At 34.0% G+C, this 22508-nt stretch overlaps 1 protein-coding gene across 2 annotated transcripts; it reads right to left on the bottom strand.

Moving 5' to 3' along the window:
* Window positions 1-5125: 5125 nt before the first annotated feature.
* On the bottom strand, window positions 5126-22113 carry LOC136821115 (heterogeneous nuclear ribonucleoprotein A/B-like). 2 transcript variants are annotated; one of them, XM_067077340.1, is made up of 11 exons: window positions 21974-22113; window positions 16102-16142; window positions 15444-15528; window positions 15161-15245; window positions 14757-14789; window positions 14010-14105; window positions 13655-13706; window positions 13355-13437; window positions 12749-12806; window positions 12209-12484; window positions 5126-5872 (listed from the first exon to the last, which is right to left on the bottom strand). In XM_067077340.1, exons 1-11 carry the CDS (start codon window positions 22021-22023, stop codon window positions 5829-5831), a joined length of 903 nt encoding a protein of 300 aa, XP_066933441.1. In that variant the 5' UTR covers window positions 22024-22113; the 3' UTR covers window positions 5126-5828. The 2 variants fall into 2 exon arrangements, with proteins under 2 accessions (XP_066933441.1, XP_066933440.1); XM_067077339.1 differs by lacking the exon at window positions 5126-5872 and adding an exon at window positions 11363-11622.
* Between the last annotated feature and the right edge of the window lie 395 nt (window positions 22114-22508).

Here is a 22508-nt window from a genome sequence, read left to right as displayed (position 1 = left end):
CTAGTTATTTTCTTTAAAAAACTTAGAAAAAATGACCGGTTAGGGGAGTTTGTTTCGAGCTAATGGATTTCTTTTGTTGTTGCTTTAAAAAGGTCGTATAATTAGCGTGCTATGACGAAATTCTTTTGTTTAGGGGCTTATATTTTGGGCAGACTTCCGCTGCGCGGACCTGACTGAATGATAGAAAAGTGCCGAGTGGTAAAACTTCAAACTAACTTGCTGGAGGACAGAATCAAGTTAATCAGGGCCAAATTTGGAGGTTCCTGGATCACTCATCGACCAAAAATGGTCAAAAAACGGTCAAAATCTTAAATATTTGCATTTTTTGACTTTTTTTTGCTTAAAACCTCTTCTAACTCAAACTAGGCATGATATATACGACATTGGCACTTAAACGGTTAAGGGCAAAGGACCTGGTATAATGACTAGCCGTCTGTCTATTGTTCTGAAGAAGCTGTTTTCCATCTCTTTACATTCCTCTGATCCATGAATTCGAACTTTTTGTGCTTTTTTATTTTCTATTTCGCTTTTTTGTCAAAATGTAGTAGTGTTTATTGAATTTTTAGATGGTTTTATAGTTGAAATTCTACTTTGGTTTTGAATTTTCACCGGTCGACTGATCCTCTTTTTTGAGTAGCTTGGCCCTTAAAACAACAAATCAAATTGGGCTCGCCTCAGACAAAAGATCTCTCAGCTCATCAAAACAACATCCATCAAAAATAAAAAATTCACAAAGTCGAACTTTAAAGGTTTTGTTTTTAAATAAGAGTGATATCGTTTGCTTACTCATCAATTTTAATTAACAAGCTTTTTGATATTGAATTGATACGGATGTGTAGCAGATTGGTCAGCAAGAGAAAAAGAAAGACATTTTTTGCTGATATCAGCACAATTACAACTATAGTGAGACACTGATATGACACATGTGCCTGATATGAAACAGAAACACTTATGTAAAAACAAAACCTTTAACAGAAACGATAAAGAATTAATTTCTCAAAAACCAAACAAGTTCAAGTGAAATCTAAATTTTCTCAGAATTTCTTGACACTAAATTATTTAATTGAAAAACGAAAGAAAGAAAAAAAATTAAGAATTTATGAAAATACAAATTAAGTGACGGAATTCTGACCAGTAAAACATTGTCGATATGGATTTCTCTAAATAGAATCACGAATGTGATTTTAGGTTTCGAGGAATGAAACAAATCAATCAAAGTTATACAACTTACGTAACTTTTGCGTCACAACTCATATTTTTCTCCAACTAATTTTAGAATAAAGTTTTTAAACACAGCAAGCATTACCAAGCTTGAGATTACCAATCCCAAAATTATTCAAAAAAGATTAAAAAAAGACCTTAATGGCAACCGCGAAATACTAGTATTTTCATAAGATCACCCAAAATTCTTGAAGCGTTCGGGTGGATGTTCTTATTTTTTTTAGTTTCAATCCTAAAATTATTCTTAACATGTTCTTATTTTCATCATTTTGTGAGTATTTATTTACGTAATCTTTTAAAAGGAAGCACACGAAAAACACCAGGCCTTTGTCAACAGTTTCATTGTCATCAAAACTGGTGGTAAACGCCCAGTGTTTTTCGGGTGTTTCGGTATAAAAGATTACGTCACGAATATCAAGAATGCAAGGCTGCTTTTTTGGAAACGGTAAAAAAGACAGATTCCACGTGGGCTTAGATGCATTTGCCGCATCGTTTTAAAGAACACCCCTGTCTCACACTCCCGGTGGAACTTTTTTCTCAGTGGGGATAGAAATTGAAATTGAAATCCCAATGGGGATAGAAATTCCTTTGTTCGAAGGTTAAAAAATTCAGTGGCAATGGTTTTGAAGTGCAATTTTTAAGCATTGAATTTCAAATGGGGATGAAATAGAAATTAATTTCCAAGTGGGCTGAAATTCTAAGGTATTTTCCCACCGGGGACGAAATTTTCGTCAATCTTTCCAGTGGGGCTGGGCTCCCAGCGGGTCTGTGACACAGGGGTATTTAAGATTTGCCACAATTAATCAACTGATTCTTTTTTTGAAGAGAAATAATTTTTCCGAAGATATGCGTGCAAAAAAGTCGTTAAAAATGATTAATGCTTTGTATTATGTCTTAATTACCAAATGTAACGTTTGAGGTAATTAGAGTTGTTTCGAGCCAAAAAGAAATTAAACCAAAAAATAGTAAACAAGTTAATTGCAGCCACATGATACAAGTAGTGAGTAGCCTGGGAATTCAAGATCAAAGTTTTAGATAAAAATTAAGAATAACCTCAGATCACAAAGCTCAAAAATTTCTTTGTACAGGTGTATCAATTTAGTACAGAATACAGATACGCATATTTCTAACCTACCATAAAATCTCTTTCATAAGCTCTATAGCTTAAAGCTACTAAAAACCACATCAAAACATATTCAGCCACATATATACAAGATCAAAGATAAATGAATTTATTTACGCTTTCGGAAGAATATCATATTCGATTAATTTGCGTTCCGTAAATCAAATCTTTTTGGACAGGCCCGTGGTATTCAAAATGGGTTAATTTGTGTTACAGTTGTTCACAAGTCGATCAAAACTCTTTCTCTAACCAGCAGCTTTTCTTTGAATGGCCCATTCCATTTTATATCCATACAGGGGGTGGACGAACATTTCCAGAGGGTAATCTGAGAAAAATTTCCAGGGGGTGTTTTTCATTTTTCCAAGGGGATAAAAGACTGATTCTAGTTCGTCCACCCTCACTTTTAGGTATTAAAAAAAAATTCCAAAAAAATTCAACCTAGGCTCTTAGGGGCGTGGTTTGACAAAAAAAATCATCAAGAAATCAAAAAATCTTTGCTGAATCAACAGCGGAATTTTCGATTTTAACTTTGCATCATACAAAATCATAAAATCTTTCAGAAAAGTTGACAACTTTCATTATATTCAGTTACTATACAATTGACGCTCTCTAATTCGACGTTCTACTATTCGATAGGCTCCCTTATTCGATGGAATTTAAAATCCCCGTCAACAAGAAACTCTCATAAACGACGCTCCCTTATTTGATAAGCTCTCTTTTTCGATGAAAATCCAATTCCCCTTGAAGATCGAATTAGAGAGCGTCAACTGTATTTACCAGCCATTGAGAAAATGTCAATAGTTGGCCCAGCGCGCAGCGGAATGGGCCTTTAAAACACAACTGGTCGAAAAAATTTGACTTTGTCGGGGCCTATGCGCGCGATTATCAATTAACGAGTCCAGGCTAAATTATTACTATTAAAATATTACGCGTATGCGTAAGAAAAGAACACATTTAATTAATACCTCAGAGTGATATGGTCAAATCTTTCTTTCTCAAGCAGTAAGAAATTTTTACTTATCTCAAAAAATTAAAGTAATTAATTCTTTATTGCATTTACGCCGCTTAGGCTTTCTTGTTTCTCTTTAGTCGATGAGTTCCTCTCAACAAAACCTCCATTCTAGGGACCACAAGCCTCCATTCTAACAACCATTAGTAGATTAGTAAAAATGTTATCAAATTATTTTACGCAAATAACAATTCAAAACTAGCTATGTTGAAAATTTAATTTCGATATCTAAAATAGATCATGAGAAATTGTCTAAATTCTAAACCTCCGTTCTAGGGGCCATTCAAAAAAGTGACACAACTTTGAGTCAATAAAAAGTGTGACCGACTTAAATATTTTTGAAAAACTCTCTTGGGAAGGAGGGAAGGAAAATAGAAAGACTGAAATTTGTTTTTGAGGAAATATATTTTAGATTCGTCTATTTTTGAAGCCACCAGGGCGATCTTATTTTTGACCTCCCTTCTAGGGGCCACATACTGTAATTATGAAAAGGATCTTTGAAATATAATTTTAATTATTCAACTGTGACTGTGCTACACGCTCTTTTTTTATAAGAATGGAGTAAATCCATTTCATCATGGATATTCTTAACTTTTTTTAGGAAAATCATCCTAAAATATTCTTACAGCATTCTTAGGTTAGGATCCTAATTCAGACTAGATTTAACATTTAGAACATACGTCTCAAGCATAAAATTGTATTTTTGTGAAAGGAGTGAGCCTTGCTTGGGGGTAATTGACAACTTATAATTGAAAATGCTCTATAAATGGCATTCTTAACTTGAGTAGCAAAATTCCTTGATGGTGATATTCTTAGCGTTATTCTTAATTTTTTAGCTATTTTCATCATGGACATTCTTATAGTGTATTCTTATAATAAAAAAAAAAGCGTGTATTGAATGAAATCTAGTTCAAAATCGAAATTTTCAATAAACTTAAAAAAAACCGTGGCAAAGAAATGGAAAGTGCCCATACCCGCATATGCCGACATTCGGCAGTTAAAGGGTTAGTCCAGTAAAATGACGAGTGAGAAATTATAGAACATTTCAAATTGAGCCACAAGACAATAAAATAACGGAAAAGAATCAAACTTACATAATGAAATCTAAGCTTGTGTCATCGGTTTATGCTAGGAGAGTATGCGGTATATCCAGACATTCAATAATCTTTGTTGATATTCGAGTATGTAAATCATTCTTAGATACTTTTCAATTCTTTATTAAATCTAAATCCAGTTGTTACATCTTTATTTCCATCTCGGAATCACAGTACAAAGTGTTGAAACAACATCCATTGTATGTAACATGAACATTATATGAACGTCGGGACAGCGACGTTTGCTGTCTTTTACTTTTCTCTTCTTTGTAAATGTTTTATCTAAATACAAAATAGGAGCATACACTTACTTAGAATCGAATAATTTTGTGGTGGACATGATCATAGAATTTACAAGATAAATTGAAATGTTCTATATTTGTAATAGTTATCGGACAGTTGCGAGTACAATATGAGAAATACTATACGAGTTCCGAGATTTTTTCCGTACAATATACGGAAAATCCAGAACGAGTGAAATATTTCCATATACAAGCAAATGTCTGATCAAATGTCTGATAACTGGTTTATCGGCGACTATTTTTAAAATGCCATTTTACCGTTTAGCCAAAAAAGAGCTATTTGTCAAAATTAGATCCCTCAGTTGTAAGAAACAAAATTGTAAAGCAGAAGAGACTTAGATGGTAACACAAAACAATTTAAAAGAAATTTGAGATGTATCGTTATTCAAAGTTTTTTTGTGAATTTAAAAAGAATGCAACAAAAAATATGAAAAATATATACATAAAATTGTCTAATTATCAAATTTTTCAGGAAGAATTAGTTACCCTTGATAAACTTTTTTTTTACGTAAGGCCGCTAGTTTTAAACGTATCTGAGACTTTACACGTACCAAGGCTAAGAATCTAAGAAACTCAAAGCTAGTTAACGAGATTGATGAAAGGCTATAGTCAAGAGTTCAAGAATCCCAAAAAAGAAAACATAATAAAAACAAAATTTGAAATAGAAAGAAACTAAGAAGACTAAAAAAAAAATTCTTACGTAAAGTAAATACTTGTGAAGGTACCCATTTTTGTGCGAAAAAATAAATATACATCTGAAGTTGAAGGTTACCCAATAAACCCTGTGTGTACCCTATATGGTTAAAAATGTTTCTTTTGTAAACAATGCCGAATTTTTACTTGGCTGTAGTCCAAACATTAAGATCCACAATGCCATTTTTCTGCTTACAGAAAATGCAATACAAAACGCTTGTTGGAGAAGGTTAGATGATAGTGGCTATACCGGGTTGACCAAAAATAATATAGTAGTTAAGAAGGCAAACATCTTCCAATTATCTTATCATTAGAATCATTGTTATGCCAATAATTAATGATCAATTTTTATGATACCAAAACTTTTTCATTTCCTTAATTGTGCTTTATTTTCGATAAGGCTCATGCCTTGGAGCTCGACCACCGGGACCTACAAAAAGAAAACAAAGAAGAATGACAGGTATAAGCTTCAATTGGAATTTCGGAGTTTTGAGGTTTGAAAATAAATTTCCAAAGAAATCACGCCATTGCTTTACCTTTAGCACAGACAAAAATCAAAGATTAGGGTTCCTGAAAAGAGTCCGGTGAAGAAAAAAATTCATAAAAATTAATGAAACAAAACCATCAGTTTGAGGTCGATCGAAAAATTTTCCTTTACGGGAATTCTGGAAACACGACATTTTCATCTCGAAAATTCTTTTACTTCAAAAAATTACATAGAGGAACAAACCCATTAATTGATAATTTTATCAATCAGTTATGTCAAGGATATAAAGATAGTAAAGACCACACACAGACGTTCTGTCATGACAAGTGACCCTGATGTAACAAAACATTATACCAAATATTTATGGCGTCCTATTTCTTTACTAGGGGAAACATTATTATTTTTGAGGGGAGGGGGGACTCCAGGTACCACTATGAACTTTGAAATTTTGACCAGAATTGGTAGATATGGATAATTGGAGATGATTTGCAAAATTTTGCTTCGGCCAATTTCGTTTCTGAAAGCTAGTTTGTCAAGTAAAGGAGGCTGGTAATGGAATGAATTTGATCCCATTTGCATTTGTATTCTGTAAAATACACGTTCAGCCCCCCCCCCTGCAGGAACTCGAGAGCTACTACAGCTTTTGAATTAAAATTTTCACAAGTGATAGTTTTTTAGTTCTAAGGCAGTGTGCAAAACTTCACTTTAGTCACGTGCGTGCTTGGTATTTTACAGACCGGTCGAATTCGAACTTCTATTATTCGAGTCTTTCTGCGATTCGAACTAAAATATTGCTCCCTCAGCTGGAAAGTGGTTTAAATTACTCTCTGTAATTCCAATCTTTCTATGATTTGAAGAAATTTTTGCTCTGATAAGGAACGAATTAAAGACAGTCAACTGTATGTTATTTGAGTCTGACCCTTGTAAGTTCTTAAAACTTGTGTTTTTTCTTGTAGCTTTGTGCAAGATAGGATAGGGTTGTCCAAAACTCAAACAATTTAGATTGTCTAGGAACCACTCATATCGATCTTTCTCACGACTAACGTCATTCTAAAGGTTAGTCCAAGACAAAATTAGATTTCAATCAGCCTAGAAAATCGATGTTTTGATGGATTTTCTTAGCTTCACTGCTTCTGATCCCCCACCCCCTCACGTCATTTATTGTGGGAGACCTCGATATGCGAGTGACCCCAAAAAGCAAACTAAAGACCCGCGGGTAAAGGGGGGGGGGGTACTAGGTTTGCAAGGTGACGGGTATGTCCAATCCTAAGTCGAAAATCTACCCATAGAGAGAGAAAAAATGGCATTTTTGGGACCCTTAGAGACTTTACTCAAAATTGTTGTCTATTTTCACTAGATTTTGTCAACAATTTTGAAAATCACGACCCTTTGAGAGAGGAAATTTCGATTTTCGTGAATTTTGCTCCCTTACAGAGACTCAATTTGCTTTTGAATGGTTTTTGTACCCCTTTGAGAGACTTTTGAGAGTGTGAAAAAGGGACCCTTATCGCTCACACATACCCGGCACACATTTTTCCTAAGTACCTTCTTCCCCGGAACTAGTCTTCATTTGGAGAATATAAAGTTCTACATTTGATGACTTACCTAATGTTTAATTCAACAATGGAGCAGATAATTTGATTGGATGTTGTACGCACATTTATCGTTGTATAGTTTTGGTTGATGAAATACCATATTTGGCAAGGTAATTAGGAGTGGTTGGTATGTAGGTACAGAAAGGGTAATTTAATGTGATTAAGATTTCAATCAAAGATAACAAAAAGATTTTTCTTTACGCAATTAAGAAAGTTGATTTGAGTTTGGAATGACAGAAATTTCTTTAAAAAGACCACACTCGACTTAACAGAAGATGAGAAGTTTGATAAGGAAATAGATAAGACCACACACATTTAAATTTCCTTGAAATTGCGGGCGTCGAGGAGCACGTAGGCACTAAGAAATTGAAAAGCCTCATTCAAAGCTTTACTTATTCAAATATTAAGCACCCAAGTGTTTTCAACGTTCATTCAAAATGGTTTTTGATTATACTTTCAAAGATAGCTGATCACAAAAAGCTACCCTTCTGACTTGGAAAAGGGATTTTTTTAATTATAATATACGAATTAATTATAGCGTGACAATTTACAGATTCAAGGCCATTTTAAAACAACAACGAACGTTACATACGTATAACATTATAGTATAATGGTTAGAAAAATAATGATGCCATTATAAGGTCAGCATATTCTTTTGTTAAATTATACCATTTTCAATTTGAAAAGCTTTTTACATTATATGGAAATGCGACGAGACGGTCATTGTTACATATACATACTATTACAGTGTAATGTTGACATCATATTATATCATGTTATACGAGAGGGTATGATGCCATCCTTTATGTTCAAAATTTTAAGCTTACATATAATTTTTGTAATAAGTATAACATTTATAGTATGGTAGTATGATATGTACGGGAAAGATATCTATTATCCTTTTAAGATCATAATATATTATGCGTTATATACATTTGATTGAAATGATAATATCACAAAATAGTAGCATCTTTGAAATCTCTTCAGCCTTCGAAGCAACTGTTATGTTGCCAATAGCGACAAAAAATACCCTATGACTGCTAAAATGACAATTAAAAAGTCAAGACCAGTGCTGTGTCTTGACATAATTAAAATGCCACTGAAGTTTCTATAATGAAATATTTGGTCGAAAACGCTTTTCAAAATGACTAAGACAGAAGTAGCTGATAAAAAGGTTGAAACGCCATAAATTACTACAGTGGAGTCTCTTTAACTCGAACCTCTATAACTCGAACAGGTTTTCTCGTCTCTTTAGTTAACAATGCTTTATAAAACTTACTCTATAACTCGAACGAATTTGTGTCTCCCATGCAAGTTCGAGTTATGGAGTCTCGACTGTACTTTTTGACTGTAAAACTAAAAAACTATCTACAATATTATTATATAAATTTTATTCAAAGCTTTATCTTAGCTATTAAAAGCTTGTAAAATCCATTATGGAAATGTTTCACTCTTTCCCTTGAATATTTCTAATGATCTAACTATATCTGGCTTTGATTGATACACTGACCAATGGCAATTGGCTGACATTTTCATATATATATATACAGGGGGGTGGACGAACATTTCCAGGGGGTAATCGGGGAAGAATTACCAGGGAGTATATTTTTAATTTTTTCCAGGGAGCAAAAGGCTATTCTAAAATTTCCAGGGGGTATCCACACATCTATAAGAATCTTGTTTTGAAAAGGTTCTTCCATCCCATGTATGGATATTTAATGGGACAGCACATTGGGAAGAAAGTTTATGGTAGTTTAAAAAAATTTTCTTTTGCAGGTGTATATCAAACATAATATAATATTTTTCACAATTACAAAATATACACAACTACTTTTCAAAAACATTATCATACAGCATAAAGGGCCTATGTGAAGCTGTTCCAAAAACGAGAAACTGATTTGATAAAGAAATTTAAAAAAATCAAACAATTTTTCAATGAATACCTTTGGTATATGTATGATTGACACTAATTGAAAGTGGATAAATTTACGCGAAGATTTTATGATAAAGTTTTTCCCAAAATTCGATATATTTAAAGCTCGCAAAGAATTTGAAACCAGAACTTTAGACCAAAGACCAAACCCTACTTATTTTTTATTATACCTCTAGGAAAATGGAAGAAATTAGTTAAAAAAGGGGCCGATTCGCGAAAATTAAATTAAAATGAAAAGAAAATTGTCTTGCGAAAACATCTACGAAATATCCACTTTTAAAAAGGTAATAGTTATAAGGAAAGAAGTTCAAGTCATTCATGGCGCCTTTATGTAGTTTTTATCCAGCTGATTGATACATTTTTGTTGATGATATATCTTAAACATGTTTGACGTATTTTGTCCCATTTTCGAAACAGCCTCTCTTGATAACAGAACAGAACTGAACAAAACAAAAATGAAATCGTAATACAAAACTAATAGAAATATGTACAATAATATTCTCCAAAAAATTCTTCAGGCAAAAATGAGATAAAAAGGCTCGATGAACGCTTTCAAAACTTTGGCAGTTTTTATGATGAGTAGCAAGCGTGATTAAACGGACGTGAAAAAGACTTGAGCATACGTGATTTAGATTTGCGTGATCGTGGAAAAAAAATTGCGTGATATTGTGATGAGAGTTAGGGGGGGTAAGAGCAAAAGATTTTAAAAAGCCATGAAAAAGAAAAATTAATTGAAAAAATCAGCTGAAAGTAAATTGTCATTTTTATAAATAATAAGAAAATTCACTTTAGAGGCAAAATATATTTAGAGTAAAAGTATAAAAAATAGGTAAATCCAATTTTTTTAATGGAATCAATTGTCTCTTAATTTTCATTTTAAAAAACTCTCTTGTTTTAGCAATTCCATTTCCAATACCATAAAATGTATTTACAACCAAGTGTATTACCAGCCGATGGTTTCCTCGTTAATGCCAACAACTACAGGTTATTGGATTTTGATTTGCCAGGGGTAGAATGACCTCCATATATTTGTGAACGCAGCCAAGGGCTTGACTCCAACCCCATTCCATGCTTTTTTATACAGTTTGATAGATGATTAAAAGTTTATTTTATGTACTATCCCTACTATTATAATATTAAGGGCGACTAAAGGTTAAATTGATTGAAAATTACTTTTCACGAGTGCAACATAAACACAAAATTATCTATAAACATCAAAAAAATTATATTAAAAGTACTACACCCCAATAAAAAAGTATTGAGCCCTAAGAAATAACTTAAATCATATACATACAGTAACTCATAACTTTTACTTGATGACTAAATCGCTGTCATATTTACTCTACGTTATAATTATCATTGTGCATTTTTATTTCTAACACAAAAAGTGCACTAAGTATCCTTTAAAATACAAAGAACATAATAATATTATCTTTTGATATCGAAGGTTTGAATTCGATCTAATAATTTCAACTCTAACCAAGGAGAACTTGTTCTAACAAACCTCGAAGTCATATCTCCAAGTCATGCTTGAAACTTCCTGGAAACTGTTACTTTAGGCATACATACTTTCGCAAGGTCGAAAATTGACAACATTCACTTTGGCGACATTTTCCAACAGAGATCGGCTTAATAAAATGACAAATACGTCTGTTCTCTAACTTCAAAAAGGTGTTAAAAAGGGTTATAAATAATACTATGAAAATTGATATTTTTTCACGAGTATTAAAAGTATTTTAACGATTTCAAAATTTCATAGATTTTCTTTTCGATTTTCGCGAATTGCCTCGATAAGAATTTTCAAATACATTTGAAAGAAACCAAATCTTTTAAAAAATTTTGGAAATTTGTATACCTAAACAGTTTGTTTTTTATCCTGAAATCAACTAAAATATTTGCAATATGAAGTGTGTGTGAAATGTGTGTATATCAAAATAAATTTACATCGTCTCTCCTTACAAGGTATAAAATTTTACTTTTTTAATCGAGTGATTTAATCACCTTTATAAATAAATAAATATTATTGAGATTTGTTCAATTTGTAATTATAGTTATCATAATTACTTCTTTAATGGCAATAATGTTTACTTAAGGTGATTTTAAGGGTTTGGGGGGTAAAGGGAACCGTGGGATAAGGGCAGGGTTGATCCACCGCAAAACTGGAGCTGAAAATGAATCAAAAATTAAAAAACAAAAGAGTAAAAATAATCAAATAAACATTGCATAGAATCTTTATTGAAAGAATTTAGTGTGTATGCATGAAGATATAAATTATGTCTCTAAAACAATCTGCAGTTGAAACGAAAAGAGCAATGAATCTTGACATCACTTTTTTACTAAATTGTGTAAAGATATTTACAATTAGAATTCGTATTTCTTGTTTCCACTGCAGATTTTACTGAGACAAACTTTAATAAATGAATCGCTCATTAAGTAATAGCGAGTTTATGTATCCGAGATAACTCAAAGGAGACGGTATAAAGCAAAATTGACATTTCACCAAAATTGCCATCCACTTTGCTCGACGACGGTAAAAACGCCGAAATAACCTCGTCTGTTTGGGTGAGCAAAGGCGAAACAGAGCAGTACATCAACTAGCGACTTTGTTTTGTGTTGACATACACTCACCGTCGCCCTCAATTTCCTTTGATACACGAACTCGCTAACAAGAGCGTAAAGGGTAAGTATCCTATAAAGGAACCAGTTATTCACACTTTGAATAAATGTTTGTATAAAAGTTTCAAAACATACCTGGTCTACTATCTCTACTATCTCTGCTATCCCTTGCTCCAGTCGTCCCACCATAAGGTGAATAAAGTGATTCCAAAGATGTCGTATAACCAGTGGATGCTACTGGGTATCCCGCAGATAGACCTGCTGTTATGCCCAAGGCCTGTAGAGGATAGCTTGTTGATAACGAGTCAGGGTGAATGTAGATGACTGGTTGTGCGTAAGCAGCACCGGCTGTAGCTATAGGGAGACCAGCATACGAGAGGGCAGCAGCTCTTGCCGGTAGTCTGGTTGTTGCTGTCGAAAAAACAAATCATAATGTTAAAAAATGTACTTTTATAAAAAGGAAAACGAGTTGTATTCAAAGATAGAACAATAGTGTCAACAGGTTTTACATGGCAAGACAACAATAAAATCATACTAGCCCCTGTTGCAAAGAGGACGAGCTAAACATCATAGCTTTAGTTTAGATAAGAGTGGGTCGTCTTTTACTTAGTCGAAAATTACAAATTATCTTGTTAAATAGCTAACTCTATAAGATCAGTATAAACAGTAAAATACCTGACTGGGCAGCCATTTCTTGTTGCTGCTGTTTGGTTAATGCCCTCTTTGTTTCAAGCTAAAAATAGAAATAGCTGAAAGTCAAGTCCTCTTGTCAATAGATTCACGTTCATGCAGGATTGACTTAATTACTGGGTGATTCTAAAATGTGTCAATACCGTTTGTGTTACTATTCTCAACCTCAAATCTTACATGACCAAACATTGACCTATTTATACAGAGTACTGAACCAGGCCACAACTGAAAATTTCAGTATCCTTTAATTAAGCAAAACCAATGTTATGCTAATATTGAGAGCATCAGAGACTTTAACTGTCAAGCTTAGAAAACGTGGCACCGGGGATGGTTACTACCTATTTTTTGAAAATTTTGCCAAAATTTGTGAAAAAAAGACTCTGAATGGGACTGAAATTCCAAAATTTTCTCAAAAAGGTACCCTGACCAGCGGCACATTCCGTATGCCCTAGTAATCCTTCCTCCCCGGAGCATGGCAAGATGTAAATTAATATTCATTGAATTTTAATTAATTACATTAATATTTATTTTATATTGTGGAGAATGAAATCAACAAGAAAATTCACGAAAGACAACATCTAGAACACTAACCTTTTTACCAGCTACGTAATGATATTTATCTTTGACTATTCTATCAACCATTCCCTCATTTGCAAACTCGATGAAACAGAACCCTATAACATTAAAAGAAAAGTAAGGAATCTGAAATCATTACTTCTTGCCAATTTTATAAATGACAAGAAAACCCTTTTTTCACTTTTTCACTGAGTGAAGACACAGGTGAAAAATCATTAAACCGTCACATTAAGAATCATTGTGAATCAATGATAATTAAAAATGTAAAGCTAAAATGTTTCAGGAAAAAATTAGGTATTAAAAGATTAGGTTTACCTCTTTTCTTCTTTGTGTGATGATCAAGTGCATATTCTATGTTATTCAAAATCTAAAGAAAGATTTATTTTTAAATATTCATATTATCAAAAGACCCCTTTCAAAATCTGAAGTGCAGATGTATGCAACACTTTTAAAAGCAAAAATCCTTAAAGATAATATTTTTGAGAAAAAAATCCTTATTTTTGAGAAAAAAAAATGCTTATTTTTGAGAAAAAAAAATCCTTATTTTTAGCGGTTTAACTCACCTAAAGCATATAAGTACATTTAAAATCAGATTATTGAAAATAAAATTTACTATTTTGGCAACTTTTTATCAAAATGAATTTTAAATTATAATTAATAGTTATCTTACCTCGCCAAACTGTGAAAAGTAGTCCCTCAAAGCATCATCAGTAGTTTCTGTTTGCAAACCTCCTACAAATATCTTTTTTGTTCTCTGCTCTGGTTTCTGAAGTGGTTTAAAAAAACAATGATTCATTTTTTGATTGGTACAGTAGTGCAAATGATTTGTGCTTTGAAAAAATATAGATAGATAGATATGCCCTCCGATGCATCGGAATGGGTCCTACCCACGGTGGAGTAGGAATCACAGCGCAAGCAGACATTGCAACCCTGCAGATGCGAGCTGCCGGGCCATGGTGTATACCACGACACTCGAACTACACGGGAGAACGGATGTCCTCGCAGGTGTAGAACCTCCTGAGTGTCACGGCACACCACAATGTCTGAAATATCTACCCATACTCTTGTATCAGAGTTATGGTACCCAATTCCCCTCACATGGCATGGGTTGACCCGGGCGAAGGAGCATTCACTTGCCAAGTGAATCGTAGTGCCACGGTGGGTATCAAACTCGAGCCTCCTGGACAGAAGTCAAGCACGATAACCACTGCACCACTACGCCACTGAAAAAATATTGTACATTATAATGTTCTCAACCAATTTTGCTTTTTAAAGGTAAAAAAGTGTTTTTTTACTGGGAGAAAATATCCAAGTAATTCCTGAGAGTTGTATAACCTCTTTATGAATATCAAAATCTACTTCGTAAACATGACAAAAACTTTTAAGTGTCAAATAGAGAGTAGATTTTTTTACTCACCACACCAATAGGGCAAGCTGATTTAGGATCAATCTGAAAACAAAAAAGAAAAATTAATAAGTTGAGTAAATCGTCTAAAGTTTCGAGTGAAAAACCGTCCTTAAAGAACATTACCAGATGTTACCGAAGACTGCATAATAAAAAAAAGTATAAATTCAATTGCATGTGAGAAAAAACTTTTAACAAAATAATATGCAAGTCATTCATTTTTCCATCCGTTGTTTATTTTTTAGTCCTGGTGAGTGGTGCAAAAATACAAAAATATCACAAAAATATAGACTTCTTACAAATAACCACTAAAAATACAATAACATTAAAGGCCTTTTAAAAAAGACAAATATTTATCAAGCAATTTAAATCATAATTTAGCAATTGAGAGAGATTTGAGAATTCTATGATCATACCTTTGAGCCATCCAAAATATGACTGTCTTTTGATAAACATGCATCGGCACTGGATTGGTGAAAATATTTTACAAAACAAAAGCCCCTGAAAGAAAATCAGATAATGATTTGACTTTATTATGAGAGTAAAACGAAATACTTTGCTCATATTTACAGTATAACACCATCTGTGAAAATAATCAGGTATTTACACCCATCAAAGTTTATCAATTAACTATAATATAGGGTGTATACATTGTGTTCAGGAAACAAAAAACGGGACAGAATTAGAATAAATATAAACCTGTGCTTTGTTGGGTCCTCTTTATTACGTTTCAAAGTTACAGATTCAACTGGACCCCATTGTCCAAAATAATCTTTGATGGAAGCTACAAAGATAAAAATCATTATAATCCATATATTTATTAGCTCAGAAGATATATTATGACAAAAAATCTATTCCATATTCTACTCCATTGCTTATTACCTAAAAAGATCCCAACTTTTTAAGCAAAAAAGTATAAATTTCCAATGAAAATTCTACCTTAAGAGAAGAAATTTTTGGAGAACATAATTTATGCAGAATATAATTTCAGCTTTTTGACAAATCTGCAAAATTAAATTCCACGAAACACAAATATTCTCAGGATTAAAAAATTAACCTCCAAAATTGTGCTTTTCAAAAAGCCTATATTATAAACAAAATTCTCCCGTCCGCGAAATTAAATCCTGCAAAATTTTGAGCTGTGAACTTAAAAAAGTAAATTTTTTCTGTTTTAACTTTTAAGGTTTTACTTTTTATGGTCTCCATCTTTAGATATCACGCAAATGTCTTTCAAATGAATTTGTTTTTAAGTAATTTCTTAGTGTTGAGTCAGGCTTAGTTGTGTACTTTTAAAATTAAGCATATAAGACAATATTATAAACACCTTGAAAATGTGACAAAAAATGAATTAACTAACCTTCGTCACTTTCCCAAGCCAAGCCACCAACAAACAGTTTTCTACAATAAATAAAAAAATTTGTCGATCTCAGAAAGATTTATTATACTGCACTGTAGCACCTTTATTTATTACAGTACTCAAAACATGCAGCAAAAAGAAGAAAGAAATTTATTATTTCGCTTTCTCTCTCTAAAGATATTTCACATATATTTGTTAGCTATTTTTGTCCAAAACGCTTCAGGATACGCATTTTTAAAGGTTGGAGGGATAGGCCATTTTTCATGCCCTTTTAGCGTATGGTCATTGGACGGCTGCCCCTCCTGAGATCTCTAAAATTTTGGTAAAAACGGCCTTTTAAGCAGAAAAACACACGAAAAAGTGCCCTTTTTGGCCACCAACGGGTACGCTGCCCTGCCTTTCTAAAATATGGCCAGCAAGAAGGGGGATCGGACCCCTTTCCACACTATATGCCAAAATTTTTCATTTTTGATTCCCTAGATAGGTTTTGATTCGTAGGCCTTTATTACACGCTAAAGAAAAAATAATTCTGCACCCTCAAACAACATTCCCAGGCAATGTCAATTGAACTGTTCCATTACCTAACTAATCAAACTCAATCAAACTTAATCGAACGATAGGTGTTCGATTACCGAACCAAATGGAACAGTCATCGAACCGAGAAATTCTGGTAAAGTTTGATTAGTTCAATTCATGCAGTTAGTGGAAGCACACCGATTATAAGCATGTTCAAAGCTCGCAATAGAATAATGATTTTCTTTTTATTACGGAAACCAAACGAGTGAGAACAAGTCATAAAACTAATAAGTCAGCGCTCAGTGTGGTTGTGGGCGTAACTTGGTCTAATGTTGTGGGGGGAAAGTGTACGGGAAAGCGGTTTTGCGCGGTTTGTCGGTTTCGGCCCTTTTTTATGTCGATTTATCGGGGAAGAGCTCGAAATATGTCGGTTTATCGGTGAAGGGAAAACATCACGGTGTCGGTGATTGAGCTGTTTTTGTTCAGTTTATCGGTGAAAAAATAAAAAAATAGCGGTTTTTCGGTGATGATCAAATACGTCGGTTTATGAGAATTGATTATCCTTGTGCATAAATAATCAAAAATCAAGAATTAAAATTTTCTTTGCTCGCTTCGCTCGCAGAAAACACCCGGAGTGCCCTAGTTAAATAACATATGTTCAGCAATGTAGCCCATTAGTAAAAGCTCTGATGGAAAAAATTGTTTACATACAGTAGCGTGGTGGCAAGGGGGCAACTTCCCCCTCCCAGTGGAGGCTTTTTGAAGGGGCGCCAAAAGAAGGAAGTTTTCTTTCGTATTTGCTCTTTAGTATGTAACTTTAGCGCCCCTTTCCCTTTAAGGCGCCCTTTTTTTACTAAACTTTTGCTCAAATTTAAGCTCTATTTTGGAGAAAAATTTCCCTCGCTTCGCTTGCGTCAAACAGAGTCAACTTTTTGCATTGACTTTTTTAGAATAGGCATAACCAATAATAGTTCCTCAAGGATCGTATGTGGAATTTTTCATAACATTTGTCATATATTATATGCCTGATTTAAAGTTTTTATAATTCTATAAAGTTCTTAAAATAATTTAACGTTGGTTTTATTTTGTTCCTTTTCTAGTCGAAAATTTTGTGCTCCCTTTGCTCGCATTTCAGTATCATTATACTCTAATTGACTTTACGCAATTCATCTCGATAAACAATGTCGCAAATTTTTCTTGCTTTCGGTATACTAATGCGACCAAAAAGGGGGCGCCAGAATATGCCTAGGGGGCGCCTTCAGCCAAAATTCTAATTTTGCCTCCCACCCTTGACCTACAATCCGTGCCATAATATATTTGCACTTTTGGCTAATTTACCATTTTTCCAAAAAATTGAAGTTCGAGCGAGAATGTCAATTTCAGGCCCTCAACTTGATTTCATCAATTATTTCAATCTGGGAGGGATTTATTGGTTTCTAGGCTATATTTCAAGCCCTACTGGACCATTTTTAAACTTTTGGATCTTAAGCAGTCTTAAGTCTAGCGTTAAAACTCAGAGTTAAAACTCTACCCTTCGAACCTACTTTAGAGCACTTACAAATCGTTTGTGGTTTCAAAACACCCTGGTGAATTTCCCTTTTGTGCCAAGTATTTTTTCCCTGATTGTACCCACCACTCTACTGTGTATATATGACCAGCAGAATATAAAATAGTCCAGTCCAGTAATACTAATAGTTTTAGGGCCTCAAAAGATGCTTTTTCCAAACACGATTTTAGAGATTATAATTTTTGAGTTTAAAATCGTGGACAAGTAACTTGCACAAATCTCGGTACAAATAAGTCCATCAATTTTTTTCTTGCTCACTTCGCTCACATGGAGGGTTGAGAAAATACAAAAGTTTTCTTCATCAAGGGCAACCAACATAATAAATGCAGAAACCCGTATTGAATAGTATTGATTCCCTAAGCCAGCTTATTTTCGGAAAAAAGTGTCTAAAAAGGGCGTTTTTAGCCTAAACTGAACAATTTTCCGTCGGCGCAAACCATGGTTGCGCCTCCTGCTACCTCCTAAACAACAATTTGAATTCCTGCCAGCATGCATTGGGGATTATGGGTTAGTTTTGCTACAAAAATTTCGGGGATACATGCAGTCTACTTTATTCTGCTTTATTAAGAGCTACAGACCTTTTTTGAATTGAAGCAAGAGTAAAAATTTGGTGTCGGTGAAGAGGATAAATTTTGTCAGTTTATCGGTGAAAGAGCTATTTATGCGCGGTTTATCGGTTTTTGGAAGTCCCGTACGCCCCCCCCCAATGTTGACATCCCTCATCTAATTCTGACACCCTTTTTATCAGCTGAAATTGATAGAAAGGCCAAAGCTATTTTTCTTTGCTTAACGGTCAGGGAGAAATAATCCTTTTTAAATCAGTGATTCAAACTTTCCTATTATTCCTGTCTCTAAAGAAGGGTATCAAAGTTAGACGAGGGATGTTGATATTAGATCAACTTACGGTAGTTGTGACGTAGTTTACGAAATTGTTAAGATAAAATGACAACTTTTTTTCTACGTCATTTTTTGAAGCCTCTACGTAGGAGAATGTGTCTTTCTATAAGGAATTTTATAACACTTAATGGCAGATTAAAAATACAATCAGAAAACGAAAGTTTCTTTGTTTCTTCATTTTCGCATTTATGGGGAAGAATGAAATTTTCAGAAGATGCTTTATCCGATATGAGGATTCCCATTTCTGTAAAATTGCGATCCCCATTGTTGCGAAATGGTGGCTAGGGGTAATTCCTTTGTTCTTTTGCTATCTTCTTTTGTTCTGAAAAATGTCATGAAAAGAGGCTTCACAAATCAAAGTACTTCCACTACACGTGCGTTTGCGTAGGGTAAAATGGCGAAATGCAAAAATTGATATTGGCAAAATTTTTTTGAAAAATGAACCTACAAGATTTGACTATATCTTTTTATTCCATAAAAAGATTACTTTCAAATAAAAATTATATTGATTTTAAGGTTTTATCTATCTTATCTCATTTTCTTTAACTAGTAGAGGCTTCTTCAATGTTTGGGGAAGGTAAGTCTATAAAAGTTATTGTTTTTTGGTGGAAAAAAGTGTTTAAAAAAGCATTTTTTGTACGCAACTTTTTGTCGTCAATCTTATAGATGAACGAGTATTTGACTGATGGTTATAATTTTTTCACAGAACATGGTTAAAACTATTCAGGAACTTGGACCTTTTTACAGAATTTCAAAAAATCTTTTAGTTTTGGAGATAATTATATTGAAAAGTTTAGACATGGGTAGTTCGTGTTTGTGTTTCTTGTTCCCAAACCAAACGCACATGACCAGACCTGATCAATCAAACATGTCGAACCAATCGAGCAATCGAACTAATCAAACTCCATCGAAGGTTCGATTAAAAAAATTAGTCGATCCTAATCGAACACTCACAATTTTTGAAGCAATAGCATTTCCATTAGTTCGGTCAGTAAAAAGTTCGATTATTTCGATGATATTAAATCCTCATATTTTCCCTCGCTTGTAAAAACTTTGTCCTCTGGCACGCGATTGCCATTTTGACAGTTCCCGGACTTTACAGCTTGACGTTTATTGTACCCGGATATTTGTCTATCCGGAATAAAGCCCCTCTGTTGCGATTTCGCGCGCGGCCGAGTGGCGGAATACTACGCCCCCAACAAACCGCCTCTGGTGCTAAAAGGATACAGGAAAAGTGAGTAATCCGTTATCGGAAATAATTTCCCAATTTAAATTATGAATTTGGCTTTGAAAAGAAGCTTTAAATGGTGGCAGAGCAGCACAAATATGTCAAACAAAATTGGTTTATCGAACTGATCGAACTGAAACCCATTGATGGAACTTAATCGAACACTCACAATCTTTAAAAAAAGAAAAAAATCATAAGTTTGATTAATTTTTTTTGATTACGAAAATAGGTTCAATAGGGTTCGGTTGACAAAATTTTTTATCCGGGGGTTCTAAAATCAAAAGCGCTAGCCACCCGAAACAGCTATCGACCTGGAATTTTTTGCATCGTTCCCTGCAATAGTTTAGCTTTTGAGACGTACCACGTTCGTTGGTTGGAGCAACGTATATTTTTCAGGAAGTCAAATTATGTACTTAAAATGCGTTTTTTTAATTGAAAAAATCAAATTTTTTTATCGAACGTGAATTTTTTAGAAAGAACAATGTTTTTTCTTTCCAAATGTAATGTGAAAAAAGTAAGAATCAAGCTGTTTCCGGTGGCAAGTGCTAAGGGAAAGATTATGGTGTAATTACCCCGTTTCAGCTACATCTACGGAAAATAAAACTTGCACCAAACCTCCCGCGCGGAATTTTTCATAAATAAAACACTTTTGCTTTTGGTGCCGTAATGAAGGTACAAAATGGCTGGCGATGTGTGCACGAAAATGCTTGAAAAATTGAACTTCAAAATGGAATATCTTTGGAACTTTAAAGAATTGGAAGGTAAATGACCCCTCATTTTTCTTCTGATGGTTATGGCTTTCCATTAAACTTGGTTTGGTATTCTGCAATTGTAAGTTTGAAATTTCCTCTGACCACCCTACTTATGGTACTTATGATTAGTTATCGATTATTTATCGATCTATTATATCATCGATCTTTTATCAATCTCGATTTACGATCGATAACAAATCGATTTACGTTCGATAACAAATCGATTAACGATCGATGACAACACGTGCGTTTGGTTTGGGAACGCGAAACATAAACGCAAACTACCCATGTCTAAACTTTTCAATATATCTCCCGAACTAACAGATTTTTTGAAATTCTGTAAAAAGGTCTAAGTTCCTGAATAGTTTTACTATGTTCTATGAAAAAATCATAAGCATCAGTCAAATACTTGTTCAATTATTTAAGATTGAAGACAAAAATTTGCGAAGAAAAATAAACCTTGAGCACAAAAAATGCTTTTTTAAACACTTTTTTCCACCGAAAAACAAATAACTTTTACAGACTTACCTTCCCCAAACATTGAAGAAGCCTTTACTAATTAAAGTAAATGAGATAAGATAAGATAAAACCTTAAAATCAACCAGAATTTACAACCTTTCGTCCAAAGAAAAAGACGTGCTTTTCTCGCCGCCATTTTGTTTTTCGAATGAGAATTCTAGAGACTTCCATTCGTTTCCAGCTCCCGTCCCTTCCATCAATCTCCTATCCGGATCGTTAAGTAATCCATCGCTCACATATCGAACCGTCATTGAGCCGTTTCGATGTTCGATCCTATCAAGCGCGGGGGTCTGGCATCGCCAGGAAATTCTCTACTTTTTTTTCATTGTTTCCATTATTTTGAAAATTGGATGGGCAACTGAAAGACTGAATTGTAAATGAAAATTTTCATACCCTTCATCATCATCTGTATGTCTTGGCTCATCTCTTGCATATGAAGTCATTTTGATTTAAACTGTCTTTTAAAAAGTGGAAAACAGAAAAAGGAACCTTCTTTCACTTCTCTTCTCGACTTGCAGAATTTTTTTCAGAAATATTCGAGTTCTAGCTTATGCACTTACTTATTTCTAGCTGGAACACCGCTCGAATGAATTATCTGAGCTCAAAAGCCTATTTTAATTCGCGGGCTGTGCCAAAGGTAATAACTTCACGTTAGGAAAGTACAGTAGTGTGGCCGCCCGCCGCGCGCCGACGGCGAGGAGAAGAGAAAGAGCAACCAAATATCCCCCTGCCCCCTCGGCGCTCTAGTCTGAATCGCAGACCTCTACAAAACCACAGGAGCACGAATCCGATAGTGGATGCCAGGTACTGCCAGCAGCCTACCCTCACTCCTTTTCCTTTTTTTCAAGTTCAACTTTTGATTGACGGAGACTTCTCATCCCTCAGATACAAGACTCAGAAAGGGGATACTTCTTAGGAAAGTGAAGGT

This window comes from Clytia hemisphaerica, unplaced genomic scaffold (assembly GCF_902728285.1).
Source record: "Clytia hemisphaerica strain Z4C2 unplaced genomic scaffold, Clytia hemisphaerica genome assembly, whole genome shotgun sequence".
Lineage (NCBI taxonomy): Eukaryota > Metazoa > Cnidaria > Hydrozoa > Leptothecata > Clytiidae > Clytia > Clytia hemisphaerica.
This window is presented reverse-complemented; position numbering and strand designations above follow the sequence as displayed.

Bases quoted from the DNA above. Each gene is read 5' to 3' on its own strand.
- LOC136821115 (XM_067077339.1), bottom strand. From the start codon at position 22,023: ATGACTTCATATGCAAGAGATGAGCCAAGACATACAGATGATGATGAA. The intron at 12,485-12,748 runs GTATTTTACTGT...TTTTTTCGACAG, and splicing joins AGAAATGGCTGCCCAGTCAG to CAACAACCAGACTACCGGCA. The intron at 11,623-12,208 runs GTATGTTTTGAA...ATTCATTTTCAG, and splicing joins TAGTAGAGATAGTAGACCAG to CTCCAGTTTTGCGGTGGATC.